General features: G+C 39.2%; 2 protein-coding genes across 2 annotated transcripts in view; one reads left to right on the top strand and one right to left on the bottom strand.

Moving 5' to 3' along the window:
* The window catches only part of LOC134571451 (bile salt export pump-like), an 86637-nt gene extending 81660 nt beyond the window's left edge, over nucleotides 1–4977 (top strand). The window contains exon 28 of the mRNA XM_063429704.1: nucleotides 4354–4977. Coding sequence (XP_063285774.1) covers nucleotides 4354–4554 — 201 coding nt within the window. The 3' untranslated portion in view covers nucleotides 4555–4977. The remainder of the gene's footprint in view (nucleotides 1–4353) is intronic.
* Nucleotides 4978–7397: 2420 nt separating this feature from the next.
* DHRS9 (dehydrogenase/reductase 9) lies at nucleotides 7398–19212 on the bottom strand. The gene is made up of 5 exons (XM_063429405.1): nucleotides 19174–19212; nucleotides 17285–17627; nucleotides 13163–13421; nucleotides 11825–11988; nucleotides 7398–8185 (listed from the first exon to the last, which is right to left on the bottom strand). Exons 1-5 carry the CDS (start codon nucleotides 19210–19212, stop codon nucleotides 7956–7958), a joined length of 1035 nt encoding a protein of 344 aa, XP_063285475.1. The 3' UTR covers nucleotides 7398–7955.
* Between the last annotated feature and the right edge of the window lie 7580 nt (nucleotides 19213–26792).

Raw genomic sequence — 26792 nt, 5'->3', positions numbered from 1 at the left:
TCAGCCTGCTTCCTTGAGCTTCTGGCAAAGATATCTCTAATGAGACAGAAAGGGGTATTTTTTATATACACCCCTTTACTTATTAACCCTTAATAGGGAACACATGGGATGGGTAGCAGCATTGTAACCAGGCTGTGTGATACAAAGTAAATACAAATACAAAAAGAGAAGTCCTGCGCTTAAGCTGCAAGGACTACAACACACATCAGCCCCAATATATAGTAAAAACCAAAGAAAAGAAAATGTTACTTGCGCTTTTTCCTTAATCCCTATGTATATTTAGACAAATGGAGGTCATTTAGTTGCTCCAATGGCCATTGGAGGGATGCCCGCCTGCCAACGTCAAGGCAGACCCCCCCTAAGCGGGTCCTAACACTGACCCTTCAGCCTGCTTCCTTGAGCTTCTGGCAAAGATATCTCTAATGAGACAGAAAGGGGTATTTTTTATATACACCCCTTTACTTATTAACCCTTAATAGGGAACACATGGGATGGGTAGCAGCATTGTAACCAGGCTGTGTGATACAAAGTAAATACAAATACAAAAAGAGAAGTCCTGCGCTTAAGCTGCAAGGACTACAACACACATCAGCCCCAATATATAGTAAAAACCAAAGAAAAGAAAATGTTACTTGCGCTTTTTCCTTAATCCCTATGTATATTTAGACAAATGGAGGTCATTTAGTTGCTCCAATGGCCATTGGAGGGATGCCCGCCTGCCAACGTCAAGGCAGACCCCCCCTAAGCGGGTCCTAACACTGACCCTTCAGCCTGCTTCCTTGAGCTTCTGGCAAAGATATCTCTAATGAGACAGAAAGGGGTATTTTTTATATACACCCCTTTACTTATTAACCCTTAATAGGGAACACATGGGATGGGTAGCAGCATTGTAACCAGGCTGTGTGATACAAAGTAAATACAAATACAAAAAGAGAAGTCCTGCGCTTAAGCTGCAAGGACTACAACACACATCAGCCCCAATATATAGTAAAAACCAAAGAAAAGAAAATGTTACTTGCGCTTTTTCCTTAATCCCTATGTATATTTAGACAAATGGAGGTCATTTAGTTGCTCCAATGGCCATTGGAGGGATGCCCGCCTGCCAACGTCAAGGCAGACCCCCCCTAAGCGGGTCCTAACACTGACCCTTCAGCCTGCTTCCTTGAGCTTCTGGCAAAGATATCTCTAATGAGACAGAAAGGGGTATTTTTTATATACACCCCTTTACTTATTAACCCTTAATAGGGAACACATGGGATGGGTAGCAGCATTGTAACCAGGCTGTGTGATACAAAGTAAATACAAATACAAAAAGGGAAGTCCTGCGCTTAAGCTGCAAGGACTACAACACACATCAGCCCCAATATATAGTAAAAACCAAAGAAAAGAAAATGTTACTTGCGCTTTTTCCTTAATCCCTATGTATATTTAGACAAATGGAGGTCATTTAGTTGCTCCAATGGCCATTGGAGGGATGCCCGCCTGCCAACGTCAAGGCAGACCCCCCCTAAGCGGGTCCTAACACTGACCCTTCAGCCTGCTTCCTTGAGCTTCTGGCAAAGATATCTCTAATGAGACAGAAAGGGGTATTTTTTATATACACCCCTTTACTTATTAACCCTTAATAGGGAACACATGGGATGGGTAGCAGCATTGTAACCAGGCTGTGTGATACAAAGTAAATACAAATACAAAAAGAGAAGTCCTGCGCTTAAGCTGCAAGGACTACAACACACATCAGCCCCAATATATAGTAAAAACCAAAGAAAAGAAAATGTTACTTGCGCTTTTTCCTTAATCCCTATGTATATTTAGACAAATGGAGGTCATTTAGTTGCTCCAATGGCCATTGGAGGGATGCCCGCCTGCCAACGTCAAGGCAGACCCCCCCTAAGCGGGTCCTAACACTGACCCTTCAGCCTGCTTCCTTGAGCTTCTGGCAAAGATATCTCTAATGAGACAGAAAGGGGTATTTTTTATATACACCCCTTTACTTATTAACCCTTATAGGGAACACATGGGATGGGTAGCAGCATTGTAACCAGGCTGTGTGATACAAAGTAAATACAAATACAAAAAGAGAAGTCCTGCGCTTAAGCTGCAAGGACTACAACACACATCAGCCCCAATATATAGTAAAAACCAAAGAAAAGAAAATGTTACTTGCGCTTTTTCCTTAATCCCTATGTATATTTAGACAAATGGAGGTCATTTAGTTGCTCCAATGGCCATTGGAGGGATGCCCGCCTGCCAACGTCAAGGCAGACCCCCCCTAAGCGGGTCCTAACACTGACCCTTCAGCCTGCTTCCTTGAGCTTCTGGCAAAGATATCTCTAATGAGACAGAAAGGGGTATTTTTTATATACACCCCTTTACTTATTAACCCTTAATAGGGAACACATGGGATGGGTAGCAGCATTGTAACCAGGCTGTGTGATACAAAGTAAGCGCAGGACTTCTCTTTTTGTATTTGTATTTACTTTGTATCACACAGCCTGGTTACAATGCTGCTACCCATCCCATGTGTTCCCTATTAAGGGTTAATAAGTAAAGGGGTGTATATAAAAAATACCCCTTTCTGTCTCATTAGAGATATCTTTGCCAGAAGCTCAAGGAAGCAGGCTGAAGGGTCAGTGTTAGGACCCGCTTAGGGGGGGTCTGCCTTGACGTTGGCAGGCGGGCATCCCTCCAATGGCCATTGGAGCAACTAAATGACCTCCATTTGTCTAAATATACATAGGGATTAAGGAAAAAGCGCAAGTAACATTTTCTTTTCTTTGGTTTTTACTATATATTGGGGCTGATGTGTGTTGTAGTCCTTGCAGCTTAAGCGCAGGACTTCTCTTTTTGTATTTGTATTTACTTTGTATCACACAGCCTGGTTACAATGCTGCTACCCATCCCATGTGTTCCCTATTAAGGGTTAATAAGTAAAGGGGTGTATATAAAAAATACCCCTTTCTGTCTCATTAGAGATATCTTTGCCAGAAGCTCAAGGAAGCAGGCTGAAGGGTCAGTGTTAGGACCCGCTTAGGGGGGGTCTGCCTTGACGTTGGCAGGCGGGCATCCCTCCAATGGCCATTGGAGCAACTAAATGACCTCCATTTGTCTAAATATACATAGGGATTAAGGAAAAAGCGCAAGTAACATTTTCTTTTCTTTGGTTTTTACTATATATTGGGGCTGATGTGTGTTGTAGTCCTTGCAGCTTAAGCGCAGGACTTCTCTTTTTGTATTTGTATTTACTTTGTATCACACAGCCTGGTTACAATGCTGCTACCCATCCCATGTGTTCCCTATTAAGGGTTAATAAGTAAAGGGGTGTATATAAAAAATACCCCTTTCTGTCTCATTAGAGATATCTTTGCCAGAAGCTCAAGGAAGCAGGCTGAAGGGTCAGTGTTAGGACCCGCTTAGGGGGGGTCTGCCTTGACGTTGGCAGGCGGGCATCCCTCCAATGGCCATTGGAGCAACTAAATGACCTCCATTTGTCTAAATATACATAGGGATTAAGGAAAAAGTGCAAGTAACATTTTCTTTTCTTTGGTTTTTACTATATATTGGGGCTGATGTGTGTTGTAGTCCTTGCAGCTTAAGCGCAGGACTTCTCTTTTTGTATTTCTAAAACTAATTCGCCTTAGCCACAGCTCCTCAGCCCAGAAAAACGTATTCATGAAATGTAAGCTTACAGCTCAGTCCTAACACAGTTGACTGAGCTGTTCTTAATTCACATAGTGGCTGCAAAACCACAGACAAACAGGCAGTGATATTCTTACTATTTGTATCCCTGGGTGTCCTATGCTTCTAATGCAGATGTGGTTTATAGTCTACTCTAGATCACACAATGCTGTCTTTAGCTGAGCCGTGTACATTCATTTGGTAAGTAAGTGTTTTTTCAGTATGTGAGGGGCAGCTAAGGAGACAGGCTCAACATTTTAGCATGCAAAAATACAGCATATTACTGAGGCCAAAACCATGAGGCCAAATGCAGTAAAGCAGTATTGGTGTTCTGAGTGTCCCTTTAAGACTTTTGTTTGGAAAATCTAAGCTGTGTTTTAATTAGTGTCTTGGTCATAAAAATTAACGGCAATAGAGCTAGAATCCAAAATATGGTCAGTAACAAAGCTTTTATAGATGAAGATAAATTTAATGTCAGAAATAAAATAAATATAGGTAACAACAGTCACTTCCTTAATGCGCCTTTTTATAGGAACGAACCTCAACTTGAACTATTTCTGTTGTGTTAATAATTAGTCTTTCATCTCAAATTTTGACACCAGCTAGCTTATCAATACCCTAGGTTGGCGAGTGTGTACTGATCATATCTTCTCTCTTTTTTTTTTTTTTTTTAAGACTGTTCAGGTGGCTTTGGATGAGGCCAGACAAGGGCGCACCTGTATTGCCATAGCTCACCGTCTATCTACCATTCAGAACTGTGACATAATAGCAGTGATGTCCCAAGGAGTCATCATTGAAAAAGGATCTCATAGTGAACTCATGGGTTTGAAAGGAGCCTATTATAAACTAGTAACCACTGGAGCCCCAATAAGTTAGATGTGGTCCACTTAATTTTATTATAATTTTTCACCAATAAATAACTGTTAGTAAATTATAAATACACAAGCTTTACATACTTGGAATGAATTAGACCCCAGTAACTACAGAACTTATTAAATTGTGTGTTTTGGGCATTCTTACACAAGGTCAGAATCAGCCCCATTTATACCAAACACTAGAAACTGGTTAAAATTGCAACATGACAACATGGGAGCCTATACATTTGTACTTGTAGACAATGATAATATACATGTAAAGTCAAGATATTCTATGCAAGCAGGTAACAGCTATACCTCTTTGATTGTGTGACTGAATGCCAGCAGGGTACTTAATACATTGTCAGAAATTTAAATTGAATTCAAAATCTATATTACATTTTAAAGAAACACTCTTAGCCTGCTGTAGTGGTTATGGTGCTAGGACATGGAAAGATGTCAATTATTTTAGCACAGATTGACAACTTACCTGGGTTCTGCCGGTTCCCAAGCTTGTATCTGCAAACTCTTGCCTACAATGTTACATTTCAGTATAGATTTTAAACTACTAGCACAGTCATATAAAGTCTGTATACCGGGACCTCAGATCTTAAAAAAAAAAAAAAAACTATCCTGCAAATTGCATGTTTGTATATTGACAATTATTTATTGCATGTTTTAGTTTAACCGTTTTTATCTTAATTTTTGTATCTGTCATATCTATTTTTGGTTTTAAAAGCCAGTGTTTAAGCACCATTAAGAAACAGAATTATAATGATGTTATAAACACAGTTCAGCACTTCTCCTGTTAATGTGTATTGTGTATAGCATATCCGCTCATACTCATTTTCCTTTTTCAAATGTGGGTTAAAGTATTGGTAATGTGTCAGTAATAAACAATAAAAATTTTTTTTTTTTAAATAAATGCAGCAACTGCACACAGTGTCCCATACCTTCTTGTTTAGTTGATATACTGTACTTTAATATTAAAAGTGTGCTGTCACTGATTCATGATTTACATGAATTCGGTCAAAACGTTGCTGTGGTTCCAATAAAGTGCCTGTCTTGAATCAAGGAGTGCCTGGACACCTATTCGGTCGAAACGTTGCTGTGGTTCCAATAAAGTGCCTGTCTTGAACCAAGGAGTGCCTGGACCCCTTTTATTTTATTCAATTGATCTTGAGAATCTGGTGTTTGATTCTGGTACAGTAAGCACCCTGGCTCTGACAGATGGCAGTGAGTGCAGTTCCATACACTTTTTCAAAAGATCTAATTTTGAGTGAGTCACTTGAGTAAGTCAGAGACCCCCTGGGCAGAAGTTTTATGAACCTGTACATTGTAGAAACTATATTCTGTTAAAATTCTCTCTCATTTCTTTACAACAGATTATTTATTTATATTGATTCATTAAATTATTAGTAAAACGCTAGGGCTATTCTGCAGCAAAATTCTAAATGCTGAAATACAATTTGTGGGTTTATATAGTGAAATATTTTTTGTCTGTAAATACGACCCGAATCATTATGGTGGAAGGTTTAGTTTTGCCTATGGTTTGTTTGCGGCATACTGTAGTCAAAGGTTTTGACAGCCAAGGAGCTGTGCATAAGTTTACATGGATGAAAACAGAGTTAGGTGTCCACAACTTTTGAGCTCTTGCCTATCTCATGAACAATCTATCCATATACACAGTGAATGCTTATGACAATATGATTGTGTGAGATCATATACTGCACATTTGCATAGCAAGAAGACCTTGTTAAAGGGACACTGTAGGCAGAGTGACTGCTCCATCTCAATCAAGTAGTTATAATGTTCTGAGTCCCCTGGTGCCATCCTTCCATTCATTGTTAAACCATTGTTATTCATTTAATGCTATACCAAATACCTCACCCCCTGTGATGTATGGGTTAATGAGGAAGCATTAACCAAAGCAGCAATGGGTAGCTGTAATTGGCTGAGAGTGTCAACTGACAATTTTCAGCCTATCACAATATGAATATGGCTAGAAGGAAGTTTATAATCTCTGTCTTAGGCACAACTCCAGTAGAGGCAGGGCTCTATGAAGTAAGGGTTCCTCATTCATCGTTGAACTGCTTGGAAATGGTTTAACATTGCATGAAGGGTCAGTGCCAAGGGACACCGTAGGCACTATAACCAATTCAATGAGACGGAAATGATATAGTGCCTACGGTGTCCCTTTAATTGTGAGAACCTAATAACTTTCATCCACATAAATGTGCACATCTCTCATTACCCAGCACTCAGGCCAACCCCCGGAGTGGATAAGGAGGGGGAGCATGACTGCTGCCCGGAGAGGTTGCCATGGTGACAAAAATTGATACAATGTTTGGGATGAACTTGGACCGGGGTCACTGGGAAATACTTACCAGACCACTGGAGAGCACGCTGAGGGAACCTAGCAGTGCTGTTTCCCGCCCACCCTCCCTGGGTTGGTGTGAACACGGGATATGTTATGGTTATATGTGTTGTGTTTGGTGTGTTTTCTTTTCTGTTTCTTTTGTCACAGCTGCGGTTTGTCCTTCGCCAGCAAGTGGAACTGAGAGCAGTGCCCGGACGGGCTTGGGGAGTCGCAGCCTGGTCTGGTTGAGGACGGACTTCAGGCTGAAGAGGCTCTGGAAGATTTGTTGTGTTAGCTGTCTGCTGGGAAAACCCAGCAGCTGACAGTTGGTTTAAATTATGCTGGCTTAATAATAAAAGCTGTGGCCGTTGCCCTTACCCACAATTTGGTTGTCTGTGTTTTATTGGGGGGAAGGGTAACGGAAGATAAAAAGGGAGAGGGTCAGCAGTCATGTAAGATCCATTTAAATGGCAACATTTAAAATGTATGCAGTAAATGATGAACAGTGTGGTATTATGCAACAAAAATGTACCTTGTATTGTAATAAAAATCTGTCAGCCCTAATGATGCGATAATGCGGGAGTGATCGCTTAATTCAATCACTCTTAATAAATGCACTTTATAAAGTTGAAGTTTAAAGAGAAAGGGAATCTTCTGATCAATAGGGGAGCACCAAAATGGTAAATTTTAACAGAAATAAATAACCTTCTAACTAAACATCAATTTCACCAAGAGAGGATGTCCTGTCAAACAGATTTAAAAATGTGATAATACACCCTCAATAGATCAGTGGTAATGGCAGGGCTTAACATATCCAATCACCACTAGCCATTGGCAAGTTAAAATTCTGCTCTGGTAGAAATTCAACTCTAAAATATGATTTTTGGTCCCTCCAGACTTGCAGAGGCTAGTAACTTTTACACCCTGTTTAGTAATGTAATGGTTAGTTATACAGACCTTGACAATTTAAACTCTGTTGATGGTATGAATATTTGGTGCACTTTTTTATTTTATTTCAAAAATTTAGATCCATTTATATTTGAGAGGCAGAAAAAAAAAACAATTTACGTCTTATAATTAGTAACTGGTATTGTTACTTTGTTTTTCAAAATCACATAGTCTTGAATACAAGTTGGCATATAAGACAATGGTATCCAGAGGAATGTAGCATCTGTGCCAATAGTGTATCGAGTCCTTGGATGTTGGCTTGTCAGGGCATGTTCCATACACCATACAACCAGGGAAAGATCACTGTTTTTTATGCGCTTGTTAAGTACTTCCTTCTTCTTTGCATCTATTAATCAAAATCACATGGAGATATTGAATGCAATTATTTAAGGTGGCCCAAACTAAAGCCTTGATTTAATATTGCAAGATACACTTTTCAAATGATTTCATATTTTTGGATAAAACTTTAAAATGATTTAATATTACGAAAATTATTTAAATTTTGGAATATTTTGATAATATATTTTTTATGTATGATATCTTTTTTGACATTTTAATATTTTGAAAAAAAAAACAGTTTTAAAGGTTTATCTAGAAATATTAAATAATTTGCAAATCTTATCCAACCATATTAAATTGAGGACTAAGTAGGTATCAACAGAAACACTTCATGTAACATGCAATTAGTGTACATTGGTATAAATATAAGATAGTATGATAAGAGAGAGATACATTCTCTTATGCTAAACATTACAGATTTATCTACTTTTACATAAAATTCAGAATTATATACCACAAATACCTAAGTATTATAAAACTTACAACAAATTAATCAGATGACAAACACTCCATCATTTCAAATGTCTCTGGAGAGACATAGAAACATAGAAACATAGAATGTGACGGCATATAAGAACCATTCGGCCCATCTAGTCTGCCCAATTTTCTAAATACTTTCATTAGTCTCTGGCCTTATCTTATAGTTAGGATAGCCTTATGCCTATCCCACGCATGCTTAAACTCCTTTACTGTGTTAACCTCTACCACTTCAGCTGGAAGGCTATTCCATGCATCCACTACCCTCTCAGTAAAGTAATACTTCCTGATATTATTTTTAAACCGTTGTCCCTCTAATTTAAGACTATGTCCTCTTGTTGTGGTAGAGGTACTTAAGAATGTATTTAATTTAGCTGGCCTTTTTCAAGTACTTATGACATTTATGCACACATTTGTTTTGTGTAGTTAAGTAATAAATTCAGTATAAATCAAAAATATATACTTTTGAATTATTATTAATAGCATTTAAATAGCTCCAGCATATTCTGCAGCAATTTAAAATTACAACAAGGCCCTAGTGAAACATGCTTACAAGCTATGAACACTTGAGGAAGGCAGATAGGTGTCTTGTCCAAGGAGACTTTCTGGTGAGGTGGCCTGACTGGGATCCAAACCTGGGTTTCCCAGTCAAAGCTGTGATGTTACCACAATTGTGTTCGTTGGAAGAATTATTCACTAAAGCACATCTGTCAGGAATCTGAAGTAAATTCAAAATGATTTCCAAGTTTTTGGCTGAAAAAAACCTTATTGGCGATTCTGGAAGCAACTGGAAAATAAAAGCCAGCCCCCAGCACCAACACCGGATAAAATGAAAATCGGGTGTTTGATACCCCCTCTCGTCCAGCTGGGACACCCGGCAACCCCCTCTCCACCGCGGAAACAGGGGACCTCCAAGAAGGGGAAAACACAGAGCCCAGACTCACCTCATGGTGCACCACGATCACCCCCTCACGGGACAACACCAGCGGGCACAGCAGGGAGGCGCCCAGAGCTGTTAGACAGAGATCCTCACCACTGCCGACACGCCGAGCCCCTGCAATAGCTCCGAGAACATACTGCAGCCTATCCCACCGATATGACGGGACCCAGTGGAGGCTCATACAACCGGACAGCGCAAGGAACAACCAGCGCATTAAGGGACTGACAAAACCTGCCACCCGCCGTGTGAGCAGGGCCTAGCCTTACAGACCCAGGGGACAGAAGTATGCCAGCATCTGTCCCGCTCCTACATCGCCCCAGCCAGCCACACTGGCCCGAGCTAGGGCCACGACACCCGAGACTCTTGCACTCCTGGGTCATTGACCCCTACTCATGGGCATAACCATAGCCAGAAATGTTCCATATCTTTTGTTTTATTTGCAGGGTCCTATGCCACCCATAATAAAAGTAGAGCAGGCTCTCAATAAATACCCCATTGCTATGCCAGCCTTTAGAAGACGTTATGCACCTTGTATAACCAACACGACAATTAAATTTTTCACCTCATGCCTATACCTAATGCTAGCTGGGCGGTGATATGCTGGACACGAAGTTAGCTTAGACACCAAAGGTAGGATCTTAATTCTGCTTAATTAATCCCAGCATTCCTTTACGTAATTTTAGTGACCTACTACTCACTACTGTGCCCAGCAGTGTCACTGTTTAGCATGATATTCAAACGAGAGTTGTGCCAAAATTGGTCCGGCAAACTGAACATCCTCCTTAACTAATCTTATTCACTCTCGGGTTCACCTGGAGGGTCCTCGTGGTGCAATTGAACCTATAGTTGAAACGAGTATGCTTAACGTGATCCTTGATGTTTTCCCTCATGCAATTCTGTGCATAAACAGTATGCTTAGCGCAAACGTTAAGATATGTCTCTCCAGATATGCCAGTTTACCATGATGTTATCATTATATTATAAAATAGTGCCTGTTTTCTTCTTGCCTACAATGTTACACCATCTGCGTGATCAATTATTGGTCATTCGCTGTTGTGGCGTGACGTACTTGCATGTTCATGTGTGCACTGCAAAAATAAAGAATTAAAAAAAAAAAAGTAGGAGGCTAACAAAGAAGATTATAAAACTGTGAATTATAGTGAATGCACGGGGAAATTGCAAATTAAATGTGATTTCCCACATTAAGCTAAAAATACTCAAAAAGAATGCTATTAGTGAAACTAAACTGTCTTTCCCATTATTTGTGGGAGCCCTATGTAATAGGCATTATATGAGCAGCTAAAATGCATGGATGAAACTACGCTCAAAGTTAATAGTGGCATCTCTCACCAATATTGTCCACCTTTCTTACAGTTTAGGTTCTCTCATAGAAAGCTATGTGAACACCTGCAATTCAGTTAATAATTACACGGCATCAGGGAAGCTAGGCCTCTCCACTGACATCATGGGGGGAGGAGATGGCGTCTCTGCAAGTGAAGACCAACCCGTTGAAATGTACCTTATAAAATAATGTAACAGCTGTAATGGAGGCATGTGCACAGAGGAAACACGAGCTTGTACATTTATCTTAAATCTGTAGTGTCACTCCCCATCAATATTAAAGTTTGAGTGGAGCGGGTGTTTATAATGTAGGGGACATGGTATGAAAAAAAAAAAGTTGCCAAACCAGCCACAAAATGCAGGTATCTGAATTCTTGCATCGTTTCTAACCTGTGTATAGAAGTTGAATAATCCTTTCATGACTGATGATGTGTGAGGCCTGTCTTATAAAATGTATTTAACTAAACCCATGAGATGAAGGGGTTTAAAAGCAATATCTAACACGCATATCAGAAACATAAATAAAAGCTGTGCCACATTCACAAAAAAAAAAAAAAAGCTTATTTGAAAACAAACCTGAAATGTCTAACTCTAAATCGTTTCTATTGTCCAAAATGTGAAATTATGTTTGAATGTACTTTGGACTCCTCAATAATGGCAGTTCACACTTTAGTGACAACCCCTGTGTATGTTTTCATTTTTACTTGATTGAGCATCATGGAAAGTGTAGTTTTCCCAATTTTAGCGGTGCCAAGATTAGCCATCTTTTGCACTATAGCAAGGCCGTGTTCATACTCTAACTAAACCTGGGAACAGCAGAAGGTAAACCTCAGTAACAAGCAAACGTATGCTAAATGTGTCTGTAGGTCCACTATTTAAAGTACTTACCTACTGCAATATAATTTTCGCCATACTGATCCTTAATATCTTGTTGAAGCTTGTGCCAAATTTGAATACGCTGACTTATAACGGTTTGTGGATCTGACAAAGGCGTTCTAAATAATCCAGGTGCAATACATGAGACCTTTACACCAAAGGCTTTCATGTCTCTCCTACGGAAAAAAAGAAAAAGTGCTAATATTAATCAATGGACACCAAAAACGGACCATTTTTTTTTTCTGACTTGGTATCTGTAGAAGACAAGTTGTTTTCTTGATATAACAAGTCAGAATAAAAAAAAAAAAATCCATGGTCTCTTTGGGCTTCCATAAATAATTTAATATTACCTTATTAGTTTTTATCTGTAATGTAAAATGTATTAGGTTTTAAATGAAACCTAAAAAAAATGACAATTTGCCAATGTGAAGGCTGGCTTTACTGTAATGAAAATTCAGTGCTTCATACATATGTACTTTTGATACACTTTCTAACTTACATATTTTTCCCAACATTGTGATAAAATAATTGAGATCTCAAAGAAAATGTATTTGTGAAAATTAAAATATAAGATGTCTATTATTGAAATTTTATATTTTTCATTTGTATTATTTTTGTGCTTCTGAAGTTGTACGAAAAATTGAAAAGCACAATAAATATGTACGTAGTTCTAGTATTAAAATTATGTAAAAAAATTCTCATGTATCTTCATGGAAACTTTTGTCCAGTTTTGCTATAAATCTGTAAGGATATAAAGATCACAATCCCAAAAATGGCACATGACAAAGTCATTAAACGTATACACGACAAAGCCATTAAAACAGACCACATTAACTTTCTTAAAAATGGAAACAAAAAATAATAATATTTTTTACTATTTTGATCCACACCTCAGCTAACAAATGTGGCTTGTAAACAAGAAACACAGAAACAGGTATCTGTTAATAGAATCTCAGGAAATGGGAATGCTGATTCATATTTGTCTCTCAGACTTTTATGAGACAGCCATGAATAGGTCTTTTCAGTTTCCTGATGTTCTATTAGTATGGGCCTGTTCCTCTGTTATGATGATGTAAAGATAACCTTTTGTACTCGGAATTATTAAAGTAAATTAGGGTTTGAGTAATCGAGGAGGATTTATCAATGTGCTTTGTTCTGAAAAATTCTAGTACGAGGGCAATCACAATGGAAATTACAGTAGTCCTTACTACTTTCATCATCAGCTGAATGTGATGAAGACACCGTACTAGATCAGGGTTGCAGTTTCACTCCTATACCAGTTTCAGAAAAAAATGAATTATGTTGAAGCAAAACAAAGACAGTATTCAAAATCACTTGCATTTTCCTCACCTTAGGCTATCATTAAATCCCTCAACACCATATTTAGATGAAAAATAGCCACCGCCGCTTGCTGCCACTCTGCCACCAACACTGGATATGTTAACTATACGACCTTTAGCTTTCTTAATCAAGGGAAGCAAAGCCAGTGTTACATGTATCAATCCTATTAAATTAACTTCAATTGGTTGTCTAATGTCTTCTAAGGTCAGCCAGTCCATTGGAGCAAGAGTACCCATAATTCCAGCATTGTTTACTAATCCCCAGAGTCCTAAATGATAATAAAAGAAAACATTAATAATTCAAGCCAATAAGTGAAATACAAATAATATATCAATGTCAGCTATTAAAATGTAACTAAGGGTCAAGTTACATTTTTGGAGTGCTATATTGATGAGTACACTTCCTTTGCACAGAAAAAAAACCAATATAACTTAGGAGAAAAACTTTGAATTTGAGAATTTGAACAACATTTTCAGCAGGTTCTCAAAATGAAAAAAAAAAACAACGCCTTCTTTAAACTGCAACATTATTCCAATTATTACATTTTTTATTTTTCTAATATTAATAGTAACTTTACATAATTGGTTTAACCAATTCCCTTTGTAGAGCGAGTTACTTTTTATTGCTCCCTTTACTTCTGTAAGTCAGTTTATATTATTCTGCTGCAATCTGCTGTTGACAATGTTGTGCAACCCACATGTAGCGATCACATCTCTTTAGTAGGATGTTATATATTACTTTGTTTTAGCATAACTAGTTTCAGTGTTAATCAAAACAAATTATAATAGTTGTTCAATGTCGAATGTATCACAAGGCCTGCTTGGTTAGTAAATTATACTTTGGGGATACTGATAATTTATAAGATATGGTTAAGGATTGTCAAGGTTTTTCCTTTAAGTGTGAATTGTTTGGAGTTCAAAGTTAATTTCGACTTTTAGACTTTGTAGCCGAATTGAACGAAATCTCACATTCAGCTTGGTTTTCACTTTGTCAAGTTTAGTTAACAATTCTTAAATTGGTGAGGTGGGAGAGTGATACTACATGGACTGGCAGAGGATCACGGAACGTGTTAAGGTGCCTACATGGTACATTGACTTCAAATGGTGTTATTTACTAATTGTCAGAAATTCAAAGTGAATTCGAAAATTTAGGAAAAAATAGCAGAGTTAGAAAAAACATCTTCTGTCAGTTTTGTTTTCAATGTGGGTATTTTGGTCTTACACTCGAAATTTACTTTGGATTTCCAGAAATTCTCATGTTAGTGCACAGTGGTTGTGTTCTGGTTACGTGTTCACTCTAGCCTCTGATATTAGGTCAAAATAGCCGATCTGGAATAAGTCTCCAATTCAAATAAGCTTCCATTTCAGCTACTTTGGCCCTACATTTTAAATCCACTTGGAAATCCCTTTGCTTTCTTACTTTAGCGAATAACCCTGTTTATGTAGAATAGATATTTGATTTGCTCCTCCACCACCAAGTGTGTGTACATGTATTGCCCGAGTATGTTTCATAAGCAGGAACCAGCAAGCCAACCCTTTTCAGGTCTGATGGGATTCTGTCACATCTGTTATACCACATAATAAAACACTACAGCCTAACTCTAACTGGTGTTAACCTTTTTTCATGAGATGTTCCGGTTTCTTTACATTTTTATGACATATTTCACAAATGAATAATCCATTTCAGACAAGGCACAGCCATGGCTAACATTGCAAATGACAAGGAAACAATGTTTAATTTGTCTTATTCTCTGTATGCTTTCTCTATGTTGTTTGCCAACTCCCTGTGCAGTCCAGGACCCCCAGGGCGGCCGGGCCCATGACAACCATCATGGATGTCATGCCCTGATAGCGGCCCTGTGTGTCTACACACATCATGGGACTTACATTTGTACTTGCATGCTTGTATTGGCAACTGAAATAAAGTGCAGACTATGGATGGTAAGCTATACAGAGGCTTCATATTGTACTGGCTAAAAGGTTTGTCACTTAAAATACTGTCTTTCATATTTTCAGCTCACACTTGGATTACAGTTGTTATCATTTTTAGTTACATAGTAATCTAGGTTATTAAAAAAACTCCATCATATTAACCCTTTTACACAACTGTTTCTACTGATAATCCAGAAGAAGGTCAAATAAATCCAGTTTGAAATATGTTCTAATTCTAATACATATTGATTTCTTTTGTAAAACCATGAAAAATATTTCCTGTATTCGTAGTATTCTACAGGACAAAGCAACTATATGTGGCAAGCTGCATTACATAGTTACATAAACTCAAAAAAAGACACGCGTCCATCAAGTTCAGCGTTTCTCACATCTGGTTTTAGTACCGTACAAAGAATCAACTTCCTCTTTGTACACAATTTTTACGTTGCAACAGGAAAGAAATGAAAACAAATTGTAACATAGAATTTAGTGGCTACATGTTTTTACACAGATTATTTCCATACATTTTCCTGTGGTTAATTTATTAGGAAACACAGAAGAAGCTGATCATTTAGCTTTTGGACTTGCACATGTGTTAATGAAATTATGTTCATAGTATTCCATTTACAAATCTATACTTAAAAACATGCCGTTACAAAATATTACAGTGTCAATACACATAAAAACAAGGTGGCACTATAGCACCATTTATTATACTGAATATAATTAGGAGTACACTGCTGTATCCAATTTAGTAATGATGAGGAGTCCAACAATGAGACTCAAGCTGTAGGTTTACGGGGTCTTGGGGTTAGGGTTTGATGGAGATTGTTATTCATGGCCTTTGCATCGAGAAAGTAAGTACCCTCTAAGCCTAAATTCTAAGCCATCTTATCCTAATGCTAAGTACCTCCTAACCTTACTCACCCCTAACCATACCCATAACCATTAGACCCTAACCAGACATCCTCCAAACACTACCACAATTCTCATGTCAATGCCGATATCCTAAACCTAAACCCCAATCCTAAACCTATTTTGGTAGAATAGTTTTCAGTGATGATATTTTCTTTAAAGATTCTGTGCTTGTAAAACTACAATGTCATCCTATGGAATGGAGATATTTAAATTTTTGCCTATGGACACAACTTGGAAGGGTCAAACAGGGAAAAGCCAGGGACATGTTTTATTAACATGTATTTCAAGCAAGCAAATGCCAAGTGGGCTGCAAGGTTTTATACTGTAAAAAATGGTCAATTAAAACATACGGATTTCACTCCAAAATGCTCTTGACTATTTTATTAAAACTCCAGGGAAATGTCAAAGGGAAATATGAAGGACCTACATTTGGCAACCTTTTAAAAGTGCAAATGTCTGCTATTAAAAAAAAAAAAAAAGATACAATCAAAAAAGAAAGTGTGTAGGTGTAACCTGTGTATTGTTGATTATGTCAACTAGACTGCAAAGCTAACAATTAATGTAGCATGTATTGTGCCTATTTTGCTTGGTCGATACTGGCTTTGAGAAGTAATAAAAAAATCTTGTTAAAGATAAATAGGTCCTTCAAATGTAGCCCACACAACAAAGCTGAATATATTCTGATTTAATCTTGTAAAAAGAAGAAAACCTATTACTAAAAAATTAACCCTACATAGAACAAGGGATGTGTAATCACAGATTGTTCTGTTTGAAAGCTCAGAGTATTAATGGACAAAAGAGAATGTGAAAAAAAATTAAACTTTTGAAAAAGAGTTTAAAAAAAATAGCGGATACAATAAGTTATTTATGTCTCTAGTATCTATAGATATGGATGAATGGGGGGGATGTTGCATGCAGAACAATAGTGCCTTCATGCGGAAATAATACAAACAGTGCAGTAACCATGGAAACCAATTGTATCCCTGGTGATTGCTAAATCTTTAGAACTTTGTCCCACAAGTGTTTTTTATAACTCATTCTGTGCTACAGTGTGTCAAGAAGATTCATTCAACACTTTTAGATTCATTTCTCCTGTGATGTATTACTTTACTTTGACTTTTTGAAAGGATTCTCTAAGCATAATGTATTTTTGAATTAGAAGAAGAAACTTAAAGGACACTGAGAAGATGAAAAATCTATGCCAACTTTTCCATTTGGACTTTGATAAACTACCGTTGCAAATAGGGTGACCAGAATTTATCCGTCAGTACAATGGACTTACCACTGCTGCCAACTATTTCATCCACCCATTCAGAGACGCGTTTTACATTTTCTGGAACAGTGACATCCAGCTGTATTGTTTTTAGTCGATCTGAAGTTTCGGCGTTAAGTTTAGCTGCTCCCTCTTCCGTATAACATGTTGCGAGAATTCTAAACCCTTTCTGATCAAATGTCCGTGCTGCATGGTTTCCAAATCCTGTGTCACAGCCAGTGATCAATATATATTTGTCATCAATATTATGGATTCTAAATCCATCCCTTATTTTCCACCAAATGTAGAAAGGAATTACACAACACAAAATATACACAAAAATCATAGCTGTGTTTTGTTGGTGTTTTAGTTCCTGAAGAATAAACAGAAATAATAGATTAGTCAGATGATGACATTGGAAATTTTACTATGGATATATAAATATCAACCCTGAATTGGAAAAATCAAGAACATCTACAACATATTGTATATATACACAAAGCAAATGGCAACATTATTTAGAGCCTTGGATGAGAAATGTGGACTATTTTAGGAGTCAAGAGGAAAATGGTTTAACAGATAAAGCAAATGAGGTACAAATAAATTATTTTAGATTTGTATTAGTAAAATTATTTAGGCTGGTAGTTTTTTTTAGATTTCAATAGAGCTCATGGCCACTGGAAGGCACCAATAATAAATACTCACCCCAACAGTTTAACGTTTGTCTATGCCCTTGCTAATGATGGTCTGTTTTTTTTCCAAAACCATTTTTACAAAGCTCTTTAAAATATAGTTGTACTTAACTATTTAGACTACATTAGAAAATAATTTTAGGGTTCCATCTCTACTCTGATTTACACCTTTATTATTATTATTATTATTATTATTATTTATATAGTGCTCGATAGACTGTCACATTAGTTGGACCCTTAGGAGGACAACATTTCTTGTCCTCCCATGGTGAACCCTGAAGAAATACAAAGTCAGTTTGGGTCCCATACATTTAAAAGAATTATTGTGGCAACTTATAAAGTGGTATTTGAATAACATTTGAGGACTATTTCTATTTATAGAGAACTTCACTTCTCCGGAGGAACAGGTCATTATTCTCTAGTCTTGTAAGTAGTGGAGCAGAGAGACAGTCTGACATGCAATGTAAGTTAACAAATACAAAATGTTCAGAAATTTTGGTTCTCTAGCTACATTTTAGTCATGGTTTAACCTTGATTTTACTTTTAAGAATGCTAAAAGCCATTTTGATTTAATTAAGATAACTTTTACTACTGTATGACAGCTAATCGGGTAAAGATTTATGAAGACCTTATTAAACTCATGACAACAGAATTGTCTTAGCTTAAGGGAGCCGGCCTTTCCCCATGCTACCTACTTAGTTCAATTTTGTGTACTACTGTAGATGATTTACAGATACTGACATGGATACTGACATTGAACTGACATTTACTGTCTTGCTCTTTATTAACAAAGTAAACGTTTCATTACATTTTCTTTCCATAAATCATTTAAGGTTTTGTAAAAATATGCTATCCAGTTACATATTATGGATCAGATCAATGTAGAGGCTTTTAGATTTATTAATTAACTGCACTAAACTTTGGCTTCGATAGTTACGATAAAATAAATAAAATAAATAAAAATAGGAGATCTGGGGAAATTTAATTTCATGTGTGAAGGTAGTTGGGATAGTGTAGGAAAAAAACCCTTTTACTTATAACAACTTACCCAGAATAACTTGACGCAAGATGTAAATGGTGACAAACAGGCCACAGCTTTATTTAAAACAATACCATTATTAACATAACACATTACCATGACATTCATTAACCGCAACTTCCATTACCAGATCCTTGCCAACCAATCTAAAATAACCTGGGTGCTTGTCTCTCCCCTCGTCCATGCACCACAATTGGCCTTCCAACTGGCCTTTCAATACCATCCATGCTAACCACTGGCTTTTGCTCTGTGGGCACGTCCCCACTCTAGGAGGGGAGCAGAGAGAGCCCAGCAGGCCTCGGGGAGACATGAGGACTTTCGGTGAGGTAAGGGGGCTCTCTGAGGCACTGGAGGCTCGCATTGTAAGAACCTACCACCAGTCCCACTCGGCGAACGCTGGGCCTCATGTGACTTGGCTTGCAGCTTACTCACCATCCTGGAGGCCCGAGCCACACTCCGTCACTGTGAAGAGCGGTACCGGTGCTGGAGATCCGAGGGCATAGCATGGGCTGCCGTGCGATCAATCATGGGTGTGAGAGGGAGCCGCGCCCAGCCTCGTGGCCGCAGACCAAGAGACCACAAAGGTAGGACTGTGGCTCCTAGTATGCTCAGTCATCTGACGTGCATGTGCCTGTACTGCAGGCGGCGCCTGGTACTGCAGGCGGCGCCTGGTACGTAGCCGGGCCCCCCGCAACCCGCGCTAAGGCATGGGGCAAATGGGAACTCTTAGTCCTCGTGGCCATAGACCGCCAGGGCCGCGAGGCAGGGCTGGTGCTCCTGCGCCGCGGAGAAGCACGGCCTCCAGTGGAGGGGCTGAAAAGGGCCCTCCAGGCGCGGGTTGGCGGATCCAGAAGCAGTCTGCAGCCGCGCCAGTTGTGCCTGCAGCTGCACACCACCTTCCTGCAAGGCCTTGCCTTGAGGTCCACCAAAATACCTTACACTCTATGTAGCTGGGAAACACCAAGAGAAGCTGTTCCCAAGGCGGATAATTAAGATGGCTGAGGGTAACAGAAAATGGCTCCCTCTATATATATCCCTTTAACTTAGGCCTCCCCCCTTACCTACAGGACCTCTGTTCTTTGAACTTATTACACTTCCCCCCACTCACACATGTCCCTGTTCCCAGCTAGTCCTTTGGTCTGCCTCCTCAGGGTCTATACTTCTAGTTGTTAACTCACCAAAACATATGACAAATAAATCAGTTTTGAAAAGAAACCTAGGTTTATTTATAAAAATCCAGAATTTTCTTCAGCATCAAGTTTGTGAGAAAAACCAAAGGCAATTAAGCCAAGTGTATATCACTAAACCGCCTAAATGCTAATAAATCACAGGGATATGAAAAATGTCCCCAGTTCATTATTTATCTTTCAGCATTGCTGCCTGTCCTAAAATTGTACTCATTTTTTTGTGGATTCAACAAAATTCCTGGTTTAGTAAGTAACTAAAATTCTGTAAGAATTTTTGGTAATTTAATTTTCTGTGCATAAACAAGAAGTCAAGAGGACTCTGTTATCCTATATTTTTACCTGTGTCAATATTTGTTAATGTTCAGTATGAGAAGCATTTAATTTTCTTACTCATAAGGTTAAAGTGGAACTGTCAATTCTCTGCTATGTTTACATATGGGTTAATCCAGCCTCTATTTGCTGTCTCATTGACAGCCGCTAGAGGCGCTTCCACGCTTCTCACTGTGATTTTCACAGTGAGAAGACGCCAGCGTCCATAGGAAAGCATTGAAAAATGCTTTCCTATGGACTGACTGAATGCGCGCGCGGCTCTTGCCGTGCATGCGCATTCAGCAGATGACGTTGGAAGAGGGAGGAGAGTCCCCAGCGCCGAGGGAGCCCGGCACTGCAGAAAGGTAAGAATTTAACCCCTTTCTCCCCCTTCAGCACGGCGGGAGGGGGACACAGAGGGTGGGGGGACCCAAAGACCCTATAGAGCCAGGAAAACAAGTTTGTTTTCCTGGCACTATAGTGATCCTTTAACTATTTTTGATATATAGCAGTATTGCAATATTTTGTGTGTTCCAACTATTGCTAGATTTATTATGGGGCTTTAAAGGGAAACTATAGTGTTAGGAATACAAAATTGTATTCCTAGCACTAGAGTACCCTATAGTGCCCTCCTTGCCCAACGCCCCCTTTTGCAGCAGAGAAAGGGTTAAAAAAAGTAATTCCGCTCCTCCTCCCCCAACGTGAGCCGCCGTCGGGAACCTTACATGCATGCGCGCTGAGTGCAGTTCTTTCCTATGGGGTTTTAGCTGATAATGAATGTCCTCATGCAGAGTGCAGAATGTCACCTAATGACATTGAAGTGCCTCTGCTAGACAGCCACTAGAGGTGGAGTTAACCCTGTAAGGTAATTATTGTAGTTTATCAATAACTGCAATAATAAAGATTACAGGTTTAACCCCTTAAGGACCAAACTTCTGGAATAAAAGGGAATCATTACATGTCACACATGTCATGTGTCCTTAAGGGGTTAAACTGACAGGAACACTGCACCCAGACCACTTCAATGAGTGTCCCTTTTACTATTTCTTAGCGCCACCAGGATATTTAATATATGATATCTCAATACAAGCATATTCTATTATCTCCTTGAATCCCAAAGATATTCAGACATTGCAAAGCAGTGTCTGTGGTAGATTCAAGGCATTCAAGGAGTTAAATGCATAATCTCTAACATTTTGTGACATACCTTTACAATCCTATATTGTAACTGGTGTTTCTTTAAATTACATACTGGGTAAAAAAAAATAGCCTTCCATACAATCTATAATACAACACTAATGCCAAGCATTTCTGAACCACACAAATACAAAATAATTGGAATGTTACAATCAAATACTCGGGAGATAACCTTTAACAGTAAAATTCACAGGGGAGTTGGCAGCTATATCCCTGAATTCCATAGATTGTTTTTTATGATCACTTTGTTTAAAGGTGTAAAGCAAATATTAAGCTAGATCACGCAACTTTATGACAGCAATTTACCTGTTGAAAGTCTGCAACTATTAAGCAGATTATCAAAGTGTGCTTTGAATTAAGGCACAAAAACAAAATGTTGTTATGCTGCTGGATCAACATTAATTACAATGCAAATAGAGTTAGACTTTAAATGATCACACTTATTAATTCGTTATAGTTTTGTGGATATATAGATAGACAGACTTGTAGGCAGCCAGGCTGACACAGACAGAAATACAGACAGGCAGGTAGAGATATGCTTCAAATGATCATACATATTAATTTGCTGTAGTTTTGTGTATAGATAGATAGATAGACAGACAGACAGACAGACAGACGGTAGATAGATAGATACATAGCTAGATAGATAGACTTACTTGTAGGCAGCCAGGCTGACACAGACAGAAATACAGACAGACAGAGATATTCTTCAAATGATCATACATATTAATTTGCTGTAGTTTTGTGGATAGATAGAAAGATAGATAGATAGACAGACAGACAGATACATAGATAGATCGATAGATAGATCGATAGATAGAGAGATAGATAGATAGATAGATAGATAGATAGATAGATAGATAGATAGACAGACTTGTAGGCAGCCAGGCTGATACAGACAGAAATACAGACAGGCAGGTAGAGATATTCTTCAAATGATCACAGATGTATCAATTCACTATATATTCATAGATAAATATACAGGCAGATTTGTAGTCAGACAGATAGGCAGAGAGACTGACAGAGACAGGAAAACAGAAAAGCAGGTAAAGATATGAACTGGTAGACAGAACATTGTACATACTGTTTAAAATTTTCATTAAGCAACAGAAGTATTGAATGTAGAAGCTACTGAGATGCTGTAATGATACTTACATGGTTTTAAGAAGCTGTCTCATAGAACGAAGTTGTGTTGGTAAACTACTGGTCTTACAAATGACTTCCTTACTATATTACACAAGGAAGTAGCAGTACAAATATGTGTCATGTCATTTATTGCATGCCTGACACAGAGACAAGACTTAAAATAGGAGTAACAGGTGAAGTGACAGGGTAGCTCAATTAAATGTCATGTTTGCCAGACCATTCATTATTTCAAATTACATTTCTAAATAAACAAGCAGTAATAGTTACTCATGAAGTCAACTTGAAGATTTATTAATGGTTTAACATACGCCCATTACCAGTCTAATTGTTTGTGTACCAAAAAATACTTTCGGGTTCCCTCTTATCCCTATATTTTCTTACTTTGTGCCCTCAGCACTGACAGGTAAAGTGAATAACATTCATTATATCATTACAATGGCAGCTGTCAATGGGAGGGGGTGAGGGGGGGGGGGGTGGAATTAGACAACAAGTAAACAGTCAGTTCTTGAATTTCATGTGTGGGAAGCAGGAAAAATGGGCAAGCAAATCTAAATGACTTTCACAAGGGCCAAATACTGATGGCTAGATGACTGGGTCAGAGCATCTCCAAAATGGCAAGTCTTGTGGGGGGGCGTTCCCAGTATGCTGTGGTTAATACCTATCAAAGTGGTGCAAGGGAAGACGACCAGTGAACCCGCATCAGGGTCATGGATGCCCAAGGCTCAATGATCCATGTCGGGAGTAAAGGCTGTCTGATCCGATCACACAAAGGAGCTACTGTAACTCAAATTTCTGGAAAACTTAATGGTGTCCATGATAAAAAGGTTTCAGCAGACATAGTGCATGCAGCTTGCAGAGTTCACATGATGATCCCTGTACACTGCTGAAAGCATGGGGACATGCTATGGGGACATGAGTGTCAGAACTAGACCATGGAGCAATAGAAGAAGGTTGCTTGGTCTGATGAATCACATTTTCTTTTAGATCAGGTGGATGGTTGTGTGAGTGTGTGCGCGTCATTTACCTGGTGAAGAGATGGCAGCTTTATAAGCCTTCCCCCACCCTGCAGAGCTCAGTCTGTGCGGAGCCCTCCATGGGTGCTCTTTTTTTTGTTTTTTTAAAGTGCGTCGGTTATTATGGATTTTTATTTGCCCTTTTTTGGGGGCTGAAAAAAAGAAGAGTTTAGAAGAAAGAAGACATCAATTGGTAAGTCTATTTTTTTGTTATTTTTTTACAGGTATTTATATAAGGGTCCCCCCTCGTTATTTTTAGGATGAGGGGGGTAGGTAGGGTTTATTTTTGGGGGGAGGGGGTGACTAGGGGTTTGGGGACCCCTAGTCACCTGGGGGGGCTAATTTTTTTTATTTAGGGCACCCACCCACCGCTTAGGGGTGAGGGCCGGGGTGGAGGACAGTAGGTCCCCTCCCTTATTGTTATTTAGGGCACACACCCGCCGCGCAGGGGTTGGGGGCTGGGGGGGGAGGACAGTAGGTCCCCCCACATTCTTATTTATGGCCACCACCCACCGCTCAGAGGTGGGGGCCGGGGAGGAGGACAATAGGTCCCCCCCTTATTGTTATTTAGGGCCCCCACACGCCACTCAGGGGTGGGGGCCGGGGCGGAGGACAGTAGGTCCCACCCTCCACATTCTTATTTAGGGCCCCCACCTGTCAAACAGGGGTGGGGGCATAGGTTTTTTTTTTGTTTTTTTTTACAGTGAGCAGCCACTGGCTGCTCACTGTTTACTAGACACGCCCCTACTCGCGGTATAGCGAGTAATGGCTGAATTTACTAATACTAAGTAATCTTTTCTTAGTATTAGTAAATTTGGCTGAAAGACCAATTTAGGTCTTTCAGCCTTTTGGTAGATAGCTCCCTAATACCGTGGGAATTAGGGAGTTATCTACTAAGCGGCTGCTTATTTTATGTATTTTATGTTATTTTAAGTGATTTCCCTATCCACATTTGTTTTCAGGGCACTTGTCCTACTCTTACCCCAATTTTACTTCCTTTTGCAGCCCTCTAGCCCTTTCCAGGACTTTTTTAGAGGCATTTTAGTGCCCAAAAGTTAGGGTCCCCATTGATTTTAATGGGGTTCGGGTTCAGGGTCAAATTCGGGGTCAAGTTGGATCCAGAACCCGGACTTTTTTTCAAAGTTCGGCCAAACCCGCCGGACCCGAACATCCAGGTGTCCGCTCAACTCTATGTACAACCCTTCATGGTAATGATGTTCCCTGGTGCCAGTGGCATCTTTCAGCAGGAAAACGCACCACACTGCTAAAATTGTTCAGGAATGGTTTGAAGAACATGACAAACAGTTCGAGGAGTTGCCTTGGCCTTTTAATTCTAAATCTAGATCTCAATCCAATTGATCACCTGTGGGAAATGTTGGAACAATCAATCTGATACTTGGATTCCCCACCTTGCAACTTGCAGGACTTAAAGAATCTGTTGCTCTTGTCTTAGATTTAACAGAATCAAGAAAATTCTACTCAGGAAAGCTTAGAACCCTGAATGTATGTTGCACATTAACTCATATGTCCATCCTTTTGACCATCTGCAGTATGAGGATGACCAGCATCAGTTAGGTGACCAAAAGTCGCCTTACCAACTGGAGTTTTTATTCTGTCAGGATTTTGAAATTCAGGCCCCAAATGCCACCTGATGGCTCAAATCCAGACCAAATGCTGCAAATCCAGGAACAGAGGCTTCAACTTAGGGACCGGATAAAAAAAATAAATAATCCGAACTGTGTGCCCGTTAGCATTGTTATCAGCCAGCGGCTAAATAGCTCAAAACCTTTGGCGTCACAAGGCTTATTATCTGGTGGCTGCATAGTAATGATGTTACTATAACAGCAGGTGAGGAAATGTCTACTAAATGTCTAAACCTAGTAAGATAAAGGGGGAGGGCATAGTCCCCCTGCACCCTCACCCATGGGTGTGAGGTGGGGCTACTTTAAATATAAGCATTGGGCACCTATTGCCTAATATTCATAATAAAGGGGGGGAGGGTTGGGGAGGGTACTGACCCCTCCACTAGCCCACAACCATTTCCACTCATATTAAATAAACATTTTATTTACCCACCTCACTCAATGTCACTGTTTTCATTGCAAGGTTTAAATGCCTCTTGTGGCTGTCACTCAGACAGCCACAAGAGGCACATCCATTGAAATAGCAGAGTAAAATACCTTTTTTTACGCAATGAAGGTGGGAGCCAGCCACATAAACTGCCAGCAAGGCTCTATATCATAAAGAATGCACATATGGATTCATAATGGATTCATAATGCTACAGTGCCCCTTTAAGACGTTTACCCCCTGTTCTATCAAGTACAGTACAGTTAGTCAGTTGGGATTGATAGGATTGGAAACAGTGTGATGAAAGTGGAAATAATTTAGGCCCTCTTATAAATGTGTATTTAATATTCTCACATATATACTAGCATACTTAATTAACTCCCCACCCTGAACACATGAATACAACATGATAGTTTTTTAACATTTCTGTACAAGTGGCTTTTTCAATAAATACAAAGTTTTAGCGTCTAAAATATATTGGGGAAACTAAAATAAAGAAACTATAAAACTGATATTATTTTTATTGATAATTTAGTGTTAAAGGGACACTCCAGGCACCCAGACCACTTCTGCCCATTGGAGTGGTCTGGGTGCCAATCCCACTGCCCTTAACCCTGCAAGTGTAATTATTGCAGTTTTCTTAAACTGCATTATTTACCTTGAAGAGTTAAGTCCTCCTCTAGTGGCTGTCTTATTCAAGGCTTTACTATGGTCAGGTCTAATGCGCGTGCACATTAGGTCTTCCCCGCCACTGGCCGCACATGCTCAATAGCAGCATAGGTGGAACCTTACCCTGACCGAGGGACATCTGCGCTGGATACAGGTAAGTCACTGAAGGAGTTTTAACCCCCTCAGCAACATGGGATGGGGGGGTGGGAGGGAGAGG

Source organism: Pelobates fuscus, chromosome 8 (assembly GCF_036172605.1).
Source record: "Pelobates fuscus isolate aPelFus1 chromosome 8, aPelFus1.pri, whole genome shotgun sequence".
Lineage (NCBI taxonomy): Eukaryota > Metazoa > Chordata > Amphibia > Anura > Pelobatidae > Pelobates > Pelobates fuscus.
The sequence above is the reverse complement of the archived record's forward strand: the minus strand, read 5'-3'. Positions and strand labels throughout refer to the sequence as shown.

Coding starts and splice junctions, on each gene's coding strand:
- DHRS9 (XM_063429405.1), bottom strand. CDS start 19,212: ATGGATGGTATTGAAAGGCCAGTTGGAAGGCCAATTGTG. Junction 13,422..17,284: donor TGAAATAGTTGGCAGCAGTG/GTAAGTCCATTG, acceptor ATTATCATTTAG/GACTCTGGGGATTAGTAAAC. Junction 8,186..11,824: donor CGAAAATTATATTGCAGTAG/GTAAGTACTTTA, acceptor TTTGATTAATAG/ATGCAAAGAAGAAGGAAGTA.